The 22,241-nt window shown below is 39.4% G+C and overlaps 1 protein-coding gene across 5 annotated transcripts in view; it reads right to left on the reverse strand.

Annotated features, from left to right (window-relative positions):
• Positions 1 to 22,241, reverse strand: part of FAM81A (family with sequence similarity 81 member A) — an 86,077-nt gene that overhangs the window by 45,354 nt on the left and 18,482 nt on the right. For 4 of the 5 annotated variants that reach the window (XM_055278323.2, XM_055278322.2, XM_063639029.1 and 1 more), the window contains 2 exons: positions 19,665 to 19,761; positions 18,111 to 18,384 (listed from right to left, as the gene is read on the reverse strand). In XM_055278323.2, the coding sequence (XP_055134298.1) occupies positions 18,111 to 18,384; positions 19,665 to 19,684 (294 nt within the window). In that variant the 5' untranslated portion in view covers positions 19,685 to 19,761. Of the gene's footprint in view, positions 1 to 18,110; positions 18,385 to 19,664; positions 19,762 to 21,591; positions 21,709 to 22,241 lie in introns of all 5 variants that reach the window. The other variant, XM_055278325.2, reaches the window with a different exon arrangement.

The following is a 22,241-nucleotide window of genomic DNA, read 5'->3' on the forward strand; positions in this document are numbered from 1 at the left end:
TCACCAAAACCCCTCTGCTGATATACCTGTTTCAATAGAACCAGATCACAGAGCTGCAGGCTGAAATTCCCTTTTTCAGTAAAATGCATGAAGTCCAGTAGCCAAAACTCTTCCCTCATTGGCAGTACTGGAAGCACACTGAACCAAGGTCCTGTATGTTAGTCCAACTACATGTTAACATCACTGTCTACACCTCTGCTTTGCCATGTTAATAAAGCCCAATGCTGCACTCATCGCTCAAGTTCAAAAACTCCAGTAGTCCTTTTGCAAATTATTAAACTAGCAAACTCTGTATGATACATTCAATTAGATGAGGGCTTGATTCAGTTTCCTATAACCCAACTAGGTTAAAGCCAACATTCCAAGCCAGAAGGACATCATGAAGTTGAGCATACGGGAACTAAAGTAGGTCTGCAAATTCTAACCAGCCAGGTGGCAGACCTCACCGCATGGTTCCCAAAGGCCAGAGACACAGCTAAAGCCATAAAAAGATATGGGGGTCCAAACTACTTCCCCCAGCCATCAAACTAGCATGGAAAGGAAAGCTTACCACCAATAAAAGGACGATGGACTGCTCACCAGGGCTCGGCTTCCAGGGACTGATAATGGCTTAAACCAAAGACAGTAAGGATAACCCAGACATGTATAATTCATAGTTGACTATATTACTTCCTCTAAATTTATAATGATGATGATCATTGGTGGAAAGTTTCTGAGGAATAAATAATTGATAAGCTTCTCCACATCACAAGGCAAACTGCTAACAGAGACTGTGGATGGAGATGTATTAAAACAATAAATTCTTCCATTCAACATTTATCAAGCATTTACTGTGTACTAGCATACAAGAGTCATCTGTTTTGACATCGGAATCTGCTGAAAGAATATGAGCAATAATTATAGGGTTCTGGAAGGGGCAAGGAGACCCAGAGCCCTTGATTATGAAACATTTATTGAGCTCCTACTATGTCTTAGACATTGGTAGGTGTTAAAAATAGAAATATTAAGACACTGTTCTAGCTCTTAAGGATCACATAGGGTAATAGTTTGATAACATATTTTACTTTTTTTCCAGTGTATAACTGTTCAGAGCCACATGACAGAAAATCATAAAGACTTATCTAGGCAAATTTGCCAAGATACAGTGTTAATATATCTCGATTTGACTAGTTCTATCAGGGTCTAGGAGTAAGTTTCACATCTTAAGAATGGCTTCAGCTTTACTTTTGTAATATAAAATCACTTGCAGGAATGATTCTCAAAAATCAAATAACCCAGTAAAATTTTACTGCATGAACTGAAAAACAGCTATAAACCAGCAATAATAATAATAGTAAAAACCCAGGCAATTTACAGAAGATATTCTTCAAGAATCTAGAAATAAAAAATACACCTTTTACATCATTGAAATACAATTTAAATATCTTCGCATCTCTGTTTTAAAACTGATACCACAAGTATCAGGTTATTTTGTTCTTTGTTTTGTTTTTTGTTTGTTTTTGCTCTTTTTTTTTTGAGTCAGAGTCTCATTCCATCGCCCAGGCTGGAGGGCAGTGGCACGATCTCAGCTGACTGTAACCTCTGCCTCCCAGGTTCAAGTGATTCTCCTCCCTCAGCCTCCCAAGTAGCTGGGGTTACAGGCACCCACCACCACGCCCAGCTAATTTTTGTATTTTTAGTAGAGATGGGGTTTCGCCATGTTGGCCAGGCTGGTCTTGAACTCCTGATCTCATGATCCGCCCACCTTGGCTTCCCAAAGTGCTGAGATTACAGGCGTGAGCCACCATGCCCGGCCAAGTATCAGTTTTATATTATGCTCACTCTCCCAATTTATTTATTTATTTAGAGACAGAGTCTTGCTCTGTCAGTCAGGCTGGAGTGCAGTGCATGGTCCTGGCTCACTGCAACCTCCACCTCCCAGGTTCAAACAATTCTCCTTCCTCAGCCTCCCAAGTAGCTGGGATTACAGGCACATGCCATCAGGCCCAGCTAATTTTTATATATTTTTTTAGGAGAGATGGGGTTTCACCATGTTGGCCAGGCTGGTCTCGAACACCTGACCTCAAGTGATCCACCCACCTTGGCCTCCCAAAGTGCTGGGATTACAGGCGTGAGCCACCGTGCCTGGTGCTGATTTTTCTATTACTTATAAATGAAGACTTCCTTTTAGTACTTTTTAAATTTACTCTACATCATTGTTATGGACTGAATGTTTGTGTCCTTCAAAAATTCATACATTGACCAAGGTGGTGGCTCATGCCTATAATCCCAGCACTTCGGGAGACCAAGGCAGGAGGATTACTTGAGCCCAGGAGGTTGAGGCTGCAGTGAGCCATGATCATACCACTGCATTCCAGCCTGAATGACAGAGCAAGACCCAGTCAAAAAAAAAAAAATTGTATGTTAAACTCCTAACCCTTGATGTGATGGTATTAGGAGGTGGGGCCTATAAGAGGTGATTAGGTCATGAGGGTAGAACCTTCATGAATGGGATTAGTACCTTAAAAGAAGGTCTTGCTTCTGCTCTCTGCTCTCTGCCATGCAAGGATACAAAAAGACGACCATCTACAATTCAGGCAGCAGGGTCTCACCAGACACTGGATTTACCAGCATTTTGATCTTGGACTTCCCAGTCTCCAGAATGATGAGAAAGAAATTTCTGTTGTTTAAGCTACCCAGTCTATGGTAATTTGTCATAGCAGCCTAAACTAAGACCATCATGATTTCATTTTAATGAAGTTTGGCTATAAGACAGCAATTCTGATCTGTCATCAAGCATCCTAATATGTTTAGGTAGACATGCTTAGGTTCATAATACATATAAATCAATATAATTAGTGTTTCACATTGGGGTCTTAAATTTCTAAACTTCCTTGTTGTTACTTTGTCATTATATATAGTTACTACCAGTTATAAAAAAAGTAAACACTCAAATACAAACTAAATTTTTTGCCAAATTTAGATTTTACTCAGTTTTCCCTGTCTATCACGGAAATCATCACTTGCAAAATTGCACACTCCAAAAATATATGTAAATATAAAAGAGTGCTGTCTGGTTAAGGCAAGAATAACCATTACACAAAATGTGTTTCTGATGTTGGGAAAACAGAAAAATTGAAATTACTTTCTCACTGCATTGTAAATTTTTCAAAAATCATCTTAAAGAAACACATTTAGGCCAGGCATGGTGGCTCATGCCTATAATTCCAGCACTTTGGGAGGCCATACATAACTGGCTGGTCACTTGAGGACAGGAGCTCAAGACCAGCCTGGCCAACATGGTGAAACCCTGTCTCTACTAAAAATATAAAAATTAGCCAGGTGTGGTGGTGTGCCTGAAATTCCAGCTACTCCGGAGGCTGAGGCATGAGAATCGCTTGAACCTGGGAGGCGGAGGTTGCAGTGAGCTATCACACAACTGCACTCCAGCCTGGGTGAGGGAGTGAGACCTTGTCTCAAAAAAAAAAAAAAAAAAAAAAAGGTTTGGGAAAAAATAATTATCGAAAGCCTAAACAATTGATGACTTCAGATTCCTTAGGTAGATTTTTTGATACAGCCAATTATTGAAGCAATTCAAGTGAACTCTCATCAAAGCAAGGATGGGTCAGGGGAGAACTCAGTGAGAACTAAAGTTAGAATTATCTAGTTTTATAAACAAGTTCTTCCTGAAACTCAGAAAGCAAAGAATGGCTGAATAGCACAGACTGTCACATCTGAGAGTCGATTATAGAAGATCAAGTTCTAGAAGAGCTTCTAAGAGGTAAAGTAGAAAAGAGAAAAGAGCATATTTTTGGAGTTTTGCCACATGGGTTTATTCTCAGCACTGCCACTAACTGGCCTTGATACGTCAGGCCACTTCACTCAGCCTATCTGAAAAGGATGTTCTTTGCATTGATAACTTCATAGTCTCTTCTAGTCCTTTTTGCTACCAGCATATCTACAACTGGCTTCACTTTGTATTGGGCATTTATTCACTTAATAAGTATTTGCTGAGGTTTGAATGATGGCACCTCCTCCAAAAATCATGTTGAACTTCATCCCCATTGTGGTGGTATTAAGAGGCGTGGTATTTTGGGAGGTGATTAAGGCATGAGGGCTCCACCGTGAATGGACTGGGGCCCTTATAAAAAGGGTTTGTGGGAGGAGGTCCACTCTGTTCAATCCTTTTGCAATGTGAGGACACAGGATTCATCATTCTTGCCCTTCCACCTTCTGCCATGTAAGCATGCAGCAGGAAGACCCTCACCAGATGCCAAATGCCAGTGCCTTGGGCTTGGACTTCCCAGCCTCTAGAACTGTGAGAAATAAATTTCTGTTCTTTATAAATTACTCAATCTCAGATATTTTGTTATAGCAACACAAATATACTATGACAGCATTCATAGCATTTTGCTCCAAATATTGTACTAGACAATGCAAAGATGAGGAAGAAAAGGTTCCTCTCTTTTTGAGAGGCATGTAAAGAAACAATGTTAGTCCTGTTCAATAAATGCTATAGTAAGAGCGGCATGAGTTAGGTGTTCAGGATACACTGAAGGAAAGGAAACTGGGGGCATGAGAGGAACTGGCAAGGAGGGCTTCCTAAAATGAAGGAACTGTTAAATAGCATCAGTGGCCCAGCTGAAGTTGGAACTTATGTATTTAAAATGGTTCTGGCTGCACACTGTGGCTTATGCTGGTAATCCTAACACTTTGGGAGGCCAAGGTGAGAGGACTGCTTGGGCCCAGGAGTTCAAGACCAGCCTGGGCAACACAGCAAGACCTTGTCTCTAAAAAAATAAAGTGGTTCTGGCTATTGGAGTAGTACATGGCAGCTACCAAATAGGAAATTATTCCCTGGATCTGACAGTTGCGGCTAAAATACCATCACCTCTTAAGGTGACAGAAAAAATTAAGACGAGGATTTCCTAAGGGTAGAGTTATACTGTGCTTTTACCTGGAGGGGATGGTAATGTCAGAATAGACTGACTCCCATCTCTAGTCTTCCCCCACCCCCATAAGCAAAGGGAACAGAGATGAGTTCCCACAGGAAAGTGCTGGGTATTCTAAGAATGGGGAAGTAATACTATTTTCTAATGTGAAGCATGGGAAAAGTTTGTATTTTTTGTAACATACCTTAGCCCCCTCTTATCTGCAGGGGACAAGTTCCAAGACTTCCTGTGGATGCCTGACACTGCAGATAGTACCAAACCCTACATACACTATGTTTTTTTGATCTGATAATCAAGACATCTACTAAGTGACTAACGGGCAGGTAACATATACAGTGTGGACAAAGTAGCGATTCACGTCCCACTCAGGCTGGGTGTTGAGAGATTTCATCATGCCACTCAGAATGGCACACAATTTAAAATTTATCAATTGTTTATTTATGGAATTTTCCATTTAATATTTCCAGATCATGGTTGGCCACAAGTAACTGAAATTGCGGAGAGTGAAGCCACAGATAAGGGGGCCTACTGTACTTCTTTGCCAGTGGTTGAGGGGATGAGAACCTGAGAATTCTTATTGATCCCCATCACTTAGATTTTACCTGTCATTAGATTTAGGTGCAGCAGAGCTATCAGTCTCTTGATGAATCTGAAATCACTTTCAAAATTGAAATGTTCAAGTTGGGGTTCTTTGATTTTGTACAGTTGTCAACTTAGGGTTGCTTAGTTTTTAGCCTCTAGGATAAAACTGACTCAGCACCCAAAAATAAAACTGAAAAGATCATTCTTAATATAGATACCAGCAACCAAAGACAAGTATATTATTTACAGAAATTTTGTAAACTTTCTACGTTCCTCTGAGGTCATTACACTTCTTTAGTTGCAGGTAATTGGACCTGACTAACTTAAGGGGGTAAATGGAAATTATTGGACAACATAGCAAGACTCCTGTCTCTACAAAAAATAAAATAATTAGCTGGGCATAGTGGCCTGTGCCTGTAGTCTCAGCTCCTCAGGAGGCTGAGGTGGGAGGATCACTTGAACCCAGGAGTTAGAGGCTGCAGTGAGCTATGATCATACCACTGCACAGCCAGACCCTGTCTCCAGAAAACATTTAAAAAAAAAAAAAAGGAATGGGGAAAGGAGCACACAATCAACAGGGAAGCTGGGTTATGCAGGTTGAGAAGAAGATACAAACAGTATTTCCTGAGGTCCAAGCAGCAGGAACTACTAGCAAGTATCCTGGAGGCAAAATGGCTGCAAGGAAGGTACTATGGCCATTTCCAGTCTTTGAATCAGCCTGCTCAGGTTTTTGTTTTGTTTTGGTTTGGTTTGGTTTGGTTTGGTTTTAGTTTTGAATGTAGCATCTCCCTCTGTTACCCATGCTGGAGTACCCTGGCATGACTACAGCTCACTGCTGCGACCTCCCAGGTTCAACGATTCCTCCCACCTCGGCCTCCCGAAGTGCTGGGATTACAGGTATGAGCCACCGTGCCCAGCCCAGCCTGCTCAGGTTTTAAATTCCAGGAAGGGAGGGTCTCAGTGCTCTGGCCTGAGTTTTGGGCCCCAACCCCCTTTAGCTAAAAAGAGGATAAGGCAACCTGATTATTAGCCATCCCAGTTTGTATTCAATGAAAGAAAGGTAAATCCAAAAAGAAATCAAATTGCTGTGACCAAAAGAAATCCAGAATGGATACCATAAGCCACCAAAGCAACACAGATCCATTGCACTGTCTTACTAACAAATACAGTCGTTTTCTTTAACCATCAAAAGAAGTATACACTAGAACTCTTAGAACCCTGAAGACAAATGCACTTCAATTAGGATATAATTCTGAGTGAATCCTTGTCCTTAGTAAACATACATGAGAATCTCAAAGAACAGTGAAATTTGATAACTATGTACAGAGCCAGAGCCAAGAGGCACAAGCTTGGTGAGAATTATCAAAAAAAAGGAGACCAGGTACAGTGGCTCGTGCCTATAATCCCAGCACTTTGGGAGGCAGAGGCAGAGGCTGGGCAATACAGCAAGACCTCATCTCTAGAAAAAATAAAAATAAGAAGAATTAGCAGGGCATGGTAGCATGTGTCTGTAGTCCCAGCTACTTAGAGGCTGAAGGGGGAGGATCACTTGAGCCCAGGAGTTTGAGGCTGCAGTGAGTTATGATTGCACCACTGCACTCCAGCCTGGGTGACAGAGGTTTTGTCTCTCTAAAGAAAAGAACATGAATTATGCAAACAGTAGCCACGAAGGAGATGGAATACCTCTACTGATATCAGACAAAACAGACTTTAAGATAAGAAACATTACAAGAGACACAGAGCGACTTTTTATGGCAAAAGGGTCAATGCATCAGGCAGATATATGCAATCATAAATGTATATGAGCCTAACAACAGTACCCAAATACATGAAGCAAAAACTGACAAAACTGGAAGAAGAAACAGACAATTCAGCAATAAGAGTTGGATATTTAAATAACTAGTAGAATAAGAAAGAAAATCAGTAAGAATAAAGAAGGCCACCAAACAAGTCTCAAAACATGTAAAGAGATTAAAAATATACAAATTATGTTCTCAGCCAGGTGTGGTGACTCATGTCTGTAATCCTACCACTTTGAGAAGCTGAGGCAGGAGGATCACTTGAGCCCAGAAGTTCAAGACCAGCCTGGGCAACATGGCAAAACCTTGTCTCTACAAAAAATTAGCTGGGTGTGGTGGCATGCACCTGTAGTTCCAGCTATTCAGGAGGCTGAGGTGGAAGAATCACCTGAGCCCAGGAGGTTGAGGCTGCAGTGAGCTGTAATAGAGCCACTGCACTATACCAGCCTAGGTGACAGACTGAGACCCTGTCTCAAAAAAAGAAAAAAAAGGAGGGTGTTCCAATACGGCCGAATAGGAACTGCTCTGGTCTGCAGCTCCCAGCATGATCAGTGCAGAAGACGAATGATTTCAACAAAGCTAGACGGAGAATGACTTTGACGAGTTGACAGAAGTAGGCTTCAGAAGGTCAGTAATAACCAAGTTCTCTGAGCTAAAGGAGCACGTTCTAACCCATCGCAAGGAAGCTAAAAATCTTGAAAAAAGATTAGACGAATGGCTAACTGGAATAAACAGTGTAGAGAAGACCTTAAATGACCTGATGGACCTGAAAACCATGACACGAGAACTTCATGATGCATGCACAAGCTTCAATAGCCGATTCAATCAAGTGGAAGAAAGGGTATCAGTGATTGAAGATAAAATTAATGAAATAAAGGAAGAAGACAAGGTTAGAGAAAAAAGAGTAAAAAGAAATGAATAAAGCCTCCAAGAAATATGGGACTACATGAAAAGACCAAATCTACATTGGATTGTTGTACCTGAAAGTGATGGGGAGAATGGAACCAAGTTGGAAAACACTCTTCAGGATATTATCCAGGAGAATTTCCCCAACCTAGCTAGACAGGCCAACATTCAAATTCAGGAAATACAGAGAACACCACAAAGATACTCCTCGAGAAGAGCAACCCCAAGACACATAATTGTCAGATTCACAAGGTTGAAATGAAGGAAAAAGTATTAAGGGCAGCCAGAGAGAAAGGTCGAGTTACCCATAAAGGTAAATCCATCAGACTAACAGTGGATCTCTCGGCAGAAACCCTGTAAGCCAGAAGAGAGTGGGAGCCCAATAATCAACATTCTTAAAGAAAAAAATTTTTTCAACCGAGAATTTCATATCCAGCCAAACTAAGCTTCATAAGTGAAGAAGAAATAAAATCCTTTACAGACAAGCAAATGCTGAGAGATTTTGTCACCACCAGGCCTGCCTTACAAGAGCTCCTGAAGGAAGCACTAAACATGGAAAGAAACAACCGGTACCAGCCACTGCAAAAACATGCCAAATTGTAAAGACCATTGATGCTGTGAAGAAACTGCATCAATTAACGGGCAAAATAACCAGTGAACATCATAATGACAGGATCAAATTCACACAGAATAATCTTAACCTTAAATGTAAGTGGGCTAAATGCCCCAATTAAAAGACACAGACTGGCAAATTGGATAAAGAGTCAAGACCCATCAGTGTGCTGTATTCAGGAGACCCATCTCATGTGCAAAGATGCACACAGGCTCAAAATAAAGGGATGGAGGAAGATCTACTAAGCAAATGGAAAGCAAAAAAAAGGAGGGGTTGCAATCCTAGTCTCTGATAAAACAGACTTTAAACCAACAAAGATCAAAAGAGACAAAGAAGGCCATTATATAATGGTAAAGAGATCAATTCAACAAGAAGAGCTAACTATCCTAAATATATATGCACCCAATACAGGAGCACTCAGATTCATAAAGCAAGCCCTTAGAGACCTACAAAGAGACTTAGACTCCCACACAATAATAATGGGAGACTTTAACACCCCACTGTCAATATTAGATCAATGAGACACAAGGTTAACAAGGATATCCAGGACCTGAACTCAGCTCTGCAACAGGCAGACCTAATAGACATCTACAGAACTCTCCACCCCAAATCAACAGAATATACATTCTTCTCAGCACCACATCACACTTATTCTAAAATTGACCACATAATTGGAAGTAAAGCACTCCTCAGAAAATGTAAAAGAACAGAAATCACAACAAACTGTCTCTCAGACCACAGTGCAGTCAAATTAGAACTCAGGATTAAGAAACTCCCTCAAAACTGCACAACTACATGTAAACTGAACAACGTGCTCCTGAATGACTACTGGGTACATAATGAAATGAAGGCAGAAATAAAGATGTTCTTTGAAACCAATGAGAACAAAGACACAACGTACCAGAATCTCTGGGACACATTTAAAGCACTGTGTAGACAGAAATTTATAGCACTAAATGCCCACAAGAGAAAGCAGGAAAGATCCAAAATTGACACCCTAACATCACAATTAAAAGAACTAGAGAAACAGGAGCAAACACATTCAAAAGCTAGCAGAAGGCAAGAAATAACTAAGATCAAAGCAGAAGTGAAAGAGACAGAGAGACAAAAAACCCTTCAAAAACGTCAATGAATCTAGGAGCTGTTTTTTTTTTTTTAAACATCAACAAAATGGGTAGACTGCTAGCAAGACTAATAAAGAAGAAAAGAGAGAAGAATCAAATAGATGCAATAAAAAATGATAAAGGGGATATCACCACTGATCCCACAGAAATACAAACTACCATCAGAGAATACTATAAACACCTCTACACAAATAAACTAGAAAATCTAGAAGAAATGGATAAATTCCTCAACACATACACCCTCCCAAGGACTAAACCAGGAAGAAGTTGAATCTCTGAATAGACCAATAACAGGCTCTGAAACTGAGGCAATAATTAATAGGCCACCAACCAAAAAAAGTCCAGGACCAGACGGATTCACAGCCGAATTCTACCAGAGGTACAAAGAGGAGCTGGTACCATTCCTTCTGAAACTATTTTAATCAGTAGAAAACGAGGGAATCCTTCCTAATTCATTTTATGAGGCCAGCATCATCCCGATACCAAAGCCTGGCAGAGACACAACAAAAAAAGAGAATTTTAGGCCAATATCCCTGATGAACATCAATGCAAAAATCCTCAATAAAATACTTGCAAACTGATTCCAGTAGCACATCAAAAAGCTTATCCACCATGATCAAGTGGGCTTCATCCCTGGGATGCAAGGCTGGATCAACATATGCAAATCAGTAAACATAATCCATCACACAAACAGAACCAACGACAAAACCCACATGACTATCTCAATAGATGCAGAAAAGGCCTTTGACAAAATTCAACAGCCCATCATGCTAAAAACTCTCAAGTGACTAGGTATTGATGGAACGTATCTCAAAATAATAAGAGCTATTTATGACAAACCCACAGCCAGTATCATACTGAACGGGCAAAACTGGAAGCATTTCCTTTGAAAACCAGCACAAAACAAGGATGCCCTCTCTCGCCACTCCTATTCAACATGGTGTTGGAAGTTCTGGCCAGGGCAATCAGGCAAAAGAAAGAAAGGGTGTTCAATTAGGAAATGAGGAAGTCAAATTGTCCCTTTTTGCAGATGACATGATTGTATATTTAGAAGACCCCATCATCTCAGCCCAAAATCTTCTTAAGCTGATAAGCAACTTCAGCAAAGTCTCAGGATACAAAATCAATGTGCAAAAATCACAAGCATTCCTATACACCATTAACAGACAAACAGGGAGCCAAATCATGAGTGAACTCCCACTCACAATTGCTACAAAGAGAATAAAATACCTAGGAATCCAACTTACAAGGGATGTGGAGGACCTCTTCAATGAAGAACTACAAACCACTGCTCAACGAAATGAAAAAGGACACAAACAAATGGAAGAATATTCCACGCTCATGGATAGGAAGAATCAATATCGTGAAAATGGCCATACTGACCAAAGTAATTTATAGATTCAATGCCATCCCCATCAAGCTACCAATGACTTTCTTCACAGAATTGAAAAAAACTACTTTAAAGTTCATATGGAACCAAAACAGGCCTGCATTGTCAAGACAATCCTAAGCAAAAAGAACAAAGCTGGAGGCATCATGCTACCTGACTTCAAACTATCCTACAAGGCTACAGTAACAAAAACAGCATGGTACTGGTACCAAAACAGATATATAGACCAATGGAACAGAACAGAGGCCTCAGAAATAGTACCACACATCTACAAACATCTGATCTTTGACAAACCTGACAAAAACAAGAAATGGGGAAAGGATTCCCTATTTAATAAATGGTGCTGGGAAAACTGGCTAGCCATATGTAGAAAGCTGAAACTGGATCCCTTCCTTACACCTTATACAAAAACTAATTCAAGATGGATTAAAGACTTAAATGTTAGACCTAAAAACCCTAGAAGAAAACCTAGGCAGCACCATTTAGGACATAGGCATGGGCAAGGACTACACGCCTAAAACACCAAAAGCAATGGCAATAAAAGCCAAAATAGACAAATGGGATCTAATTAAACTAAAGAGCTTCTGCACGGCAAAAGAAACTACCATCAGAGTGAACAGGCAACCTACAGAATGGGAGAAAATTTTTGCAATCTACTCATCTGACAAAGGGCTAGCATCCAGAATCTACAAAGAACTCAAACAAATTTACAAGAAAAAAACAAACAACCCCATCAAAAAGTGAGCAAAGGAAATGAACAGACACATCTCAAAAGAAGACATCTATGCAGCCAACAGACACACGAAAAAATGCTCATCATCACTGGTCATCAGAGAAATGCAAATCAAAACCACAAACAGATACCATCTCATGCCAGTTAGAATGGCAATCATTAAAAAGTCAGGAAACAACAGATGCTAGCAAGGATGTGGAGAAATAGGAACGCTTTTACACTGTTGGTGGGAGTGTAAATTAGTTCAACCATTGTGGAAGACAGTGTGGCAATTCCTCAAGGATCTAGAACTAGAATTACCATTTGACCCAGCAATCCCATTACTGGGTATATACCCAAAGGATTGCAAATCATGCTACTATAAATCATGCACGTGTATGTTTATTGCAGCACTATTCAGAATAGCAAAGACTTGGAACCAACCCAAATGTCCATCAATGATAGACCAGATTAAGAAAATGTGGCACATATACACCATGAAATACTATGCAGCCATAAAAAAGGATGAGTTCATGTCCTTTGCAGGGACATGGATGAGGCTGGAAACCATCATTCTCAGCAAACTTTCTCAGCAAACTATCACAAGGACAGAAAACCAAACACCTCATGTTCTCATTCATAGGTGGGAACTGAACAATGAGATCACTCGGACACATGGCGGGGAACATCACACACCGGGGTCTGTCAGTAGATGGGGGGCTGGGGGAGGGATAGCATTAGGAGAAATATCTAATGTAAATGATGAGTTGATGGGTGCAGCAAACCAACATGGCACATGTATAACTATGTATCAAACCTGCACGTTGTGCACATGTACCCTAGAACTTACAGTATAATTAAAAAAAAAAAAAAGAAAAGAAAAGAAAAAAAAAAGGATGTTCTCTGCACTCAACCAAAAACCCTAAAATTTGTATGGAACCACAAAAGACCCCGAATAGACAAAGCAACCTTGAGCAAAAAGAACAAAGCTAGGCCAGGTACAATGGCTCATGCCTGTAATCCCAGCACTTTGGGAGGCCGAGATGGGTGGATCACCTGAGGTCAGGAGTTGGAGACCAGCCTATTCAGCATGGTGAAACCCTGTCTCTACTAAAAATACAAAAATTAGCCTGGCATGATTACATGTGCCTGTAATCTCAGCTACTCGGGAGGCTGAGGCAGGAGAAACACTTGAACCTGGGAGGCTGAGGTTGCAGTGAGCCAGTATCATGCCACTGCACTCTAGCCTGGGCAAAAGAGTGAGACTCTATCTCAATAAATAAATAAATAAATAAATAAATAAATAAATAAATAAATAAATAAAATAAAATAAAAAAGAACAAAGCCAGAGGCATCACACTACCAGACCTCAAAATATACTACACAGCTGTAGTAACCAAAACAGCATGGTACTGGCATAAAAACAGACACATAGAACAATGGAACAGAAAAGAGAACCTAGAAATTAATCCACATATCTACAGCCATCTGATTTTGGACACAGGTGCCAAGAACACTCATTGAGGGAAAGACAAATCTTCAATAAATGGTGCTGGGAAAGCTGGACATCCATATGCAGAAGAATTAAACTAGGCCCCCACCTCTCACCCAATATAAAAAATAAACTCCGAATGGACAAAAGACCTAAATGTAAGGCCCAACGTGATAAAACTACTAGAAGAAAACACAGGGGAAACACTTCAGGACACTGGTCTAGGAGAAGATTTTATTAATAAGACCTCAAAAGCACAGACAACAAAAGCAAAAATAAACAAATGGATTATATCAAACAAAAATGCTTCTGCATGGTAAAGGAAACAATCAACAAAGTGAAAAGACAACCTACAGGATGGGAGAAAAATACCTGCAAACTATTCATCCAATAGGGGATTAATATCCAGAATACAGAAAGAACTTGAACATCTCAACAGCAAAAAATATCCCATTTTTTAAATGGGTAAATGATTTGAACAAATATTTCTCAAAAGAAGACATACAAATGGCAAACAAATGTATGAAAAAAGGCCCAATATCACTAATTATCAGGGGAATGCAAATCAAAATCACAATGAGGTATCATCTCACTCCAGTTATAACAGCTATTACCAAAACACAAAAAGTAACACATGCTGGCAAGGATGCAGAGAAAAGGGAGCTCTTATACACTGTTGGCGGGAATGTAAACTAGTACAGCCACTATGGAGAAAAGTATGGAGGTTCCTCAAAAAACTACAAATAGAACTACCATATGATCCAGCAATCCCACTACTGGGAATTTATCCAAAGGAAAGGAAATCAGTATATTGAAGAGACATCTTCACCCCCATGTTTATTGCAGCCCTATTCATAATAGCCAAGATATGGAATCAAATCTAGGTGTCCCACAATGGATGAATGGATAAAGACAATGTGGTGTATATACACAACGGAATACTATCAGCCATAAAAAAGAACAAAATTCTGTCTTTTGCAGCAACACGGATAGAACAGCAGGACATTATGTTATGTGAAATAAGCCAGGAACAGAAAGTTAAACACTGCATGTTCTTACTCATATGTGAAAGCTAAAAAAAGTTGATCTCAAAGAAGTAAAAATTAGAATAGAGAATACTAAAGGATGGGATGGGTAGGGGGAAGGGAAGGGAAGGAGGTATAGCAATTTGTTAAACAACACAAAATTACCTTGATCTGGTCACTGCATATTAGATGTATTGAAACATCACTATGTACCCCAAGAATATGTATAATTATTGTCTGTCAATTTTAAAATTTTAAAATTAGTAACAAAAACAAAAAAAAACTGACAAAATTAGTAAAACCAAAAGTTGGTTCCTTGAACAATCAGACACAGTATTAAGATGGCAACTCTCCCCAAATGGATCTATACATTATTTCTTTTTATTAAGATTATTATTATTATTTTTAGAGAAAGATAGGGTCTCATTATGTTGCTCAGGCTGGTCTCAAATTCCTGGGTTCAAGTGATTCTCCTACCTCTGCCTCCCAAAGTGCTGGGATTACAGTGTGAGCCACTGCACCCAGCCTTTTTAAAATCTATACATGCAAAGCAATCTCTATCAAAGTCACTTTTTAATATAAACTGATAAGCTAATCCTAAAATTTAAATGAAAATGCAAAGGACATAGACTAGTCAAAAACTACCTTTTAAAAAGAATTTACATTACCTTATTTCAAAAATATACTCTAAAACTAGAAATCAAGACAATGTGGCATTGACGTTAAGAAAATCATACAGAACAGTGGAATCCAGAAATAAACCCTTATATTTTATGGTCAATTGATTTTCAACAAAAGGACAAATGGGAAAAGGATAGATTTTCCTACGATAGCGAGACGAAAAAAATTAACTTAGACCCTTACCTCACACCATATACAAAAATTACCTCAAAATGGTTCACAGACCTAAGTGTGTAAACTGAGAATCTTGAATTAAACACATAGGAGAAAATCTTTGTGACCTTGAGTTAACAAGCAAATAGTTGTAAAGACGCAACACCAAAAGAATAAAGCATTAAAGACAAAAATTGATATTAGACTTCAATAAAACTAAAAATGTTCACACTTCAAAAGACACTATTAGGAAAATGAAAATATAAGCCACAGAATGGGAGAAAATATTTGTAAATCACATATCTGATAAGGGACTTGTATCTAAACTACATAAAAACTTTCATAAGTTATCAATAATATGACAAATAACCCAATGTAAAAATGAATTCTGATACATGCTACATTATGGATGGACCTTGAGAACATTATGCTAAGTGAAAAAAGGCAGACACAAAAGGACAAATTATTGTCTGATTCCACTTATATGAAGTAGCTAGAATAAGCAAATTCATAAGGACAGAAAATAGAATACAGGTCACCAGGGGCTGAGGGGAAAGTGGAATGGGGAGTTACTTTTTAATGGGAACAAAGTCTCAGTTTGGGATGATGGAAATCTTTTGGAAATGGACAGTAATAATGATTGCCCAACATTGTGAATGTACTTAATGTCATTCGATTATACACTTAAAATGGTTACAATGGTAGCTTTTTTCCCCACAATGAAGAAAATCTAATTAAAAAAAATGGGTAGAAGACTTACATAGACATTTCACCAACGAAGACACACGAATGATCAATAAGCATATGAAAAGGTGTTCAAGATCATTAGTCATTAGGAAAATACAAATTAAAACCACAATGAGATACCACTACACATCCATTAGAATGACTATACTAAAAAAAGATAATGCCAAGTATTGCTGAGGGGGTAGAGAAACTGGAACCTTCATACATTGCTTGTGGGATTGTAAAATGTGATAGCCACTTTGGAAAATTATTTGGCTATGTTTTAAAAAGTTAAACATAAGCTCACTATAAGACCCAGCAATTCTACTCCTAGGAATTTACCCAAGAGAAATAAAGACATATTTTCACATCAAAGACCTGTCACAAGTGTTCATAGCAGCTTTACTCATAAAAGCTAAGAACTGGAAACAATCCAAATGCCCATCAGTTCATGAATGGATAAATAGAATGTGGTATATCCAGAAAATAGAATATTACTCAGACATAAAAAGAATATGATACATGCTAGGATATGCCTGAACCACAGAAAGATTATGCTAAATGAGATTGGCCAGGCTGGGCACAGTGACTCACATCTGTAATCCCAGCACTTTGGGAGGCTGAGGCAGACAGATTGGTTGAGCCCAGGAGTTCAAGACCTGCCTGGGCCACATAGTGAGACTATGTCTCTACAAAAAATACTATAGGATAGATGGACCTTGTAGTATTAAAATTACAAAAATTAGCTGGGCATGATTGTGCACACCTGTAGTCCCAGCTACTTGGGAGGCCGATGTAGGAGGATCGGTTGAGCCTCGGAGGTCAAGGCATCAGTGAGCCATGATTGCACGACTGCATTCAAAACAAACAAACAAACAAAAAGAAAAGGAAAGAAAGAAGCCAGATGCAAAAGACCTCATATTGTAAGGTTTCCATTTATATGAAATGTCTGGAAAAGACCAGTTTCTAGAGATAGAAAGTAGATGAGTGGTTGCCTGGGCTGGGGTAGAAGTAGGAATTGACTGCAAACAGGCTTATGTGAATTTTGGGAAGGTGATGGCAGTGTCCTAAAACTGAATTGTGTTGAGGTTGCACAATTTTATAAATTTACTAAAAATCATTTAATTTTATACTTTTTGTGACATTTACATTATATCTCAATAAAGCCGTTAAAATAAATAAATACATACAAATCTGACAATGGAAAAAAAAGAAATGAGGTTTAATTTTAGGAAGCATAATTCAGATATAATCTCCATCACAGGAAACAAACTTTTTCCTTAATCTAGCCATATATCTATTATTATTCATATATTCAATCATTACATGTGAAAGATATGAACATTGCGTAGTGAGGGAAACCCAAGCCCTAAACGAGCTGAAGCTTTCTGAACTAAACTGTGTGGTCCCTGTGATTGCTCAATAAATAGCAGTAAATCTACCAATTCTAAAAATAGACAATATTGGCCTTTTATCGGTCTCATTTCAAAGAAAACTACAGCAGTAAAAAGGGGGGTCTGAGGAGCAATCCAAATGCCTAAATTGTTTGAGTAATAAACTGTATTACATATAATCATTATGACCTAGAAACATTTAATCTGAAGCAACAAAGTCTGACCTTAGCAATTGACTTAAGAGCTGTCTTCAAAGATATGAAAGATTATAGAGTGAAACTATTTGACTAGTTCTTCTCTCTCTTCATTAAGAGCCAAACAAAATAAAATCTTTTAATAATCAGCAAGGTAAATTTAGATTAAACTTAACACTGACAGTAACTGTTAACAAACACTGGAATAAATGTAATTAGGATATTTCTGCAAGCTGTCTCCTTGGCGATCATTAAGAATAGACAAGACAGACAGCTTTGTTCTAAATGCATTACTGCCTGGGAGGTAGGAATTAGACGTGGGTGACCTCCTGACATGGAGCAACTCTGTGGAAAGGGACATAGGCCACCTGACTTTCACAAACCTTACCTCGATATCCCGATTAAGTTGCTTCACTATGGCAGTTATGTTTCTGATATGCTCCTCCAAGAAAAGCCTGGCCAAGCGGTCACCTCCCCCTTTGTTTTGCATTTTCTGCAAACTGTTGACAATGTCATCTTTAATCCGAAAGGCATGCTCTACGAGGGCGGCAGTGGTTTTCTCATGGCAGAGGATCCTGTCTTCCAGCTGCTCCACGAGGCTTACAGATGAATATGGTGCCATGGTCAGGGACTGGCTGTGTCGGGGCATGGTTCTCACTCGCCTGCAGAAGGGAACCATGTGGGTTGTTAATAGGGAAAAAATAATTTTTAAAGCCAGATTCAAAACTTCCCAGAGAAGTGTGGAAATACAAATTATCTATAACTACAAGCTAAATAGGGTTTGAGGCAGGATTTCTGCCTAAAAAAGTTTTCTTCACAAGCCGGGAAAGATCTTTAAATAATCATGCCCACAGACTTAAGTGTTTTAGAAGCGGTCTCCATGACTTCCAAGAGCAACAGGCTGGCAGAGTTGGGTACACCGAGATGTCTCCCCAATATAATCTATGTTATCAAGATCAAGTTCATTAACAAAGTCTCCTAACATGCTCTCCTCCTCCTCCCTCTCTGAAACAGTGGTTACAAACTCAATGCCTACGTGGGTCAGGCAGGCGACATAAATAAGTGAAGCATACTACATATGAGGCAATAGGGAGTGTCAGGGACTTTAGAGAACTGGAAAGGGCATTTCCCAGCTAAAGGGAGCCACAGTTCTGCTCCACCCATGAGTGACCATCAGGGATTTCAGGTCCCTTTTTCCAGATCATCTAATATTTCTCAAGAAAAGCTAGCAAATCCAGACTTGTATGTGAAATCGCTTAATTTTAAAATGTTAACAATTCATGTAAAAAGTAAGGCCAGCACAGTGGCTCACACCTGTAATCCCAACACTTTGGGTGGCTGAGGTAGGAGGATTGCTTGAGCCCAGGAGTTCAAGATCAGCCTGGGCAACACGAGACGCTATCTCTACAAAAAAAATTATTTAAAAATTAGCTGGGCATGGTGGCACATAACTATAGTCCCAGCTACTCAGGAGGCTAGGTGGGAGATCACCTAAGCCCAGGAGGTCAAGGCTGCAGTGAGCTGTGATTGTGCCACTGCACTCCAGCCTGGGGAACAGAGTGAGACCCTGTCTCCAAGAAAAGTATTTAAGAACATGCTAGGCCAAGCAATGTACTTCATGAGCCAATTTTGGCCGACAGGCCCCTAATCTGCAACTTCTGATTTAAAAAGCTTAACAGGGATGTTAGCCTCAAGCCCCCAGAGTTATACTTCACTCTCAACAGGAAATTCAAGTCTACTGTAGGACTACTGTGAAATCTCTACTTCTTGGGGTCACTGAGTGGTCCACAGTATCCTATAAATTGAAAGCTAGAAGACACAATAGTGTTTCTCTTGCCCTTGAACAAAACCATTCTTCGATAATGTAACAGCCCAAGCTTTCATTTGTAACTATCACACCCACTAGCAGCCCCCATGGGATGAGTGGAAAGGAAAAGTATACCTTAGATGCATATTTTCCATATATTATACCTTTCCTTGGTGACACGAGAAGGAAATACAGTGCTCCGTTGGGCCATTTTCTTTTTAATAATTCACATCTGTTGAAAAAATAAGCACTAAATTATTTAACAGTTTATATCTAGAACTTAACCTCAAAAGCTTATTATTAAGTTGCTAAGTGGATCATAAATTATGTTGAAACACTGATCAGTTATATTATTAAATGCTTTGTATCTTATATATGAAATAAACAGCGTATGTTTCAAATAAGAAGAAAAGCAATCAAGCAAAATCAAAGCTCTTCTGAAATTAATACTGCTAAGCCTTGCAAGACAGACCAACGGGGACTGCACAATGGAGTTTCCTGAAGTTTCCTCACTCCAAATCTGCATCTCAAGCTTGAGAAACCACTTTAACAGAAACTAGAGTGTGTTTAATAGGCTTATGCAATCTTATACTTCTCTGTAGAACTTTGCCGGAAACTACCTCAGTAAATTTGATCTCAGAAAATATTTACTACTAATTCCATGGTAAATGAAGAGCACTTATTTCTAAATTAATCTCAAATAAAACAGCACATGATCAATGTGATCTGATTTGTGGGAAGATATCTATCCACCAAGGGAATGAGAATGATATTCTTCATTAGAACTTGAAAACTTTATAATAAGATACAATCATTCATATTTCATCTTGCATATAAGGAACATTTGGTCATCACAACTCATTAGAAATGTGAAAAACACTAGAGGATGTTTAAAATACTTTATTATTTAGGTTCCTCAATACTGCTATCAATTGCCTTAAAACAATGAATGCCTACTAACCATGATCTGATTCCATAATTAATTCTCATTTAGATGCTGGATTCAGAAAGCATTTCTGATTGAAATCACTGTTTTGGCGTCATCTCTCTAGTGTTTTATTTTTGGAGTTTCAAAATGTGAACATTTCATTTTCTTAGACAAAGAACTTTAAACAAATTACATTTAAGGAAAAAAAAGTCATTCATGCCAAACAAGCTATGGTGTCCAAAGAGTTCTTGAGTGTCAAAGAGAAGCATTTCTGCCATATAGACTACAGTAGCCCTCCCTCATCTGTCAGGGATACATTCCAAGACCCCCAGTGGATGCCTGAAACCGAAGCCTATATATACTATTTTTTCCTACACAGAAATACTCATGATTAAGTTTAATTCATAAATTAGGCACAGTACTCTTGCAGTTTGGGGCTATTATGAAGTAAAATAAGGGTTACTTGGTCACAAGCACTGCAATACCCCAACAGACAATCTGATAACAGAGATGGCTATTAAGTGACTCACAGGGCCAGGTATGCATAGTGTGGATATGCTGGACAAAAGGATGATTCCTGTTCTGGGCAGGAGGGAGCAGGATCGCACAAGATTTCATCACACGATTTCAGAACAGCACACAATTTAAAACTTAGGAATTGTTTATTTCTAGAATTTTTAATTTAATATTTTTGACGATGGTTGACCTTGGATAATGTGGAAAGTGAAACTATCGATAAGGGGGGACTACTGTAAATAAAATCAGGCCAGTGTGGGAAATGCTGTTATTTAGAATCATAGAATCTTTACAGTTTTAAAGTTGTAAGACATCTCAGTTGAGATATTAATCTACAGAATAGCCTAACTTAAGAAACATGTATTTGGCATTATTAGGTAATTAAGTAATCTAACTAGGAAAAACAAAAATCTCTTCCCTCAGGAGAAGTCATCTAAACCAACCAGAAAACAATGGGTTCTGGCTCATGCCTGTAATCCCAGCACTTTGGGAGGCCGAAGTGGGAGGATTGCTTGAGCCCAGGAGTTCAAGCCCAGGAGTTCAAGGCCAGCTGGGCAACATGGCGAAATCCCATCTCTACAAAAAATACAAAAATTAGCCAGGCGTATTGATACACACCTGTAGTCCAAGCTACTCTGGAGGCTACTCAGGAGCATCACTTGAGCCCAGGGAGGCTGAGGCTACAGTGAGCCATGATAGCGCCACTGCACTCCAGCCTGGGCAATAGAGGAGACTCTGTCTCAAATACAAACAAACAAAAACAATAGGTTAAGTGGCTAACCCTATGAAAAAAAACACATGGGGAGGGAAAACGGGAGAGGGTTCGATTTTTCCTGGGTAGCAGCTAGGTCAGGAAGAACTGATGAGAATGAGTAGGCTTCCCAAAATAGGGGATGGAGAGATTGTTCCACACCTTCTCTCCAACACTCCAACCTCTACTTCCTTTCTTCTGAACATGCTCTGGCCTGCCTAACCTGTTCTTCCAGCCTCATATTTGGCCACTCCCTACAACAATCACCTGCTCCAGTCACCTGGAACCACACCCCACCCCGTCCCCACCCCCGCCACCCCATCCACCACCGTCCTTGGATATGTCCTGCACACTCCTGCCATCACGCCTCTGTGCATGAGCTCTATGGGAAATGCCCTGCCCACCCCTGCCAGCCTAGAAAACTCATGCACTCTTTAAAGCCCCACTAGCCCCTCCAGTCTATAAAATGGCTCTCTCTCTTGCATTTCTCCAGCTCTTTATCTGTTTATAAACTATT

This window comes from Symphalangus syndactylus, chromosome 5 (assembly GCF_028878055.3).
Source record: "Symphalangus syndactylus isolate Jambi chromosome 5, NHGRI_mSymSyn1-v2.1_pri, whole genome shotgun sequence".
In the NCBI taxonomy this organism is placed as follows: Eukaryota; Metazoa; Chordata; class Mammalia; order Primates; family Hylobatidae; genus Symphalangus; species Symphalangus syndactylus.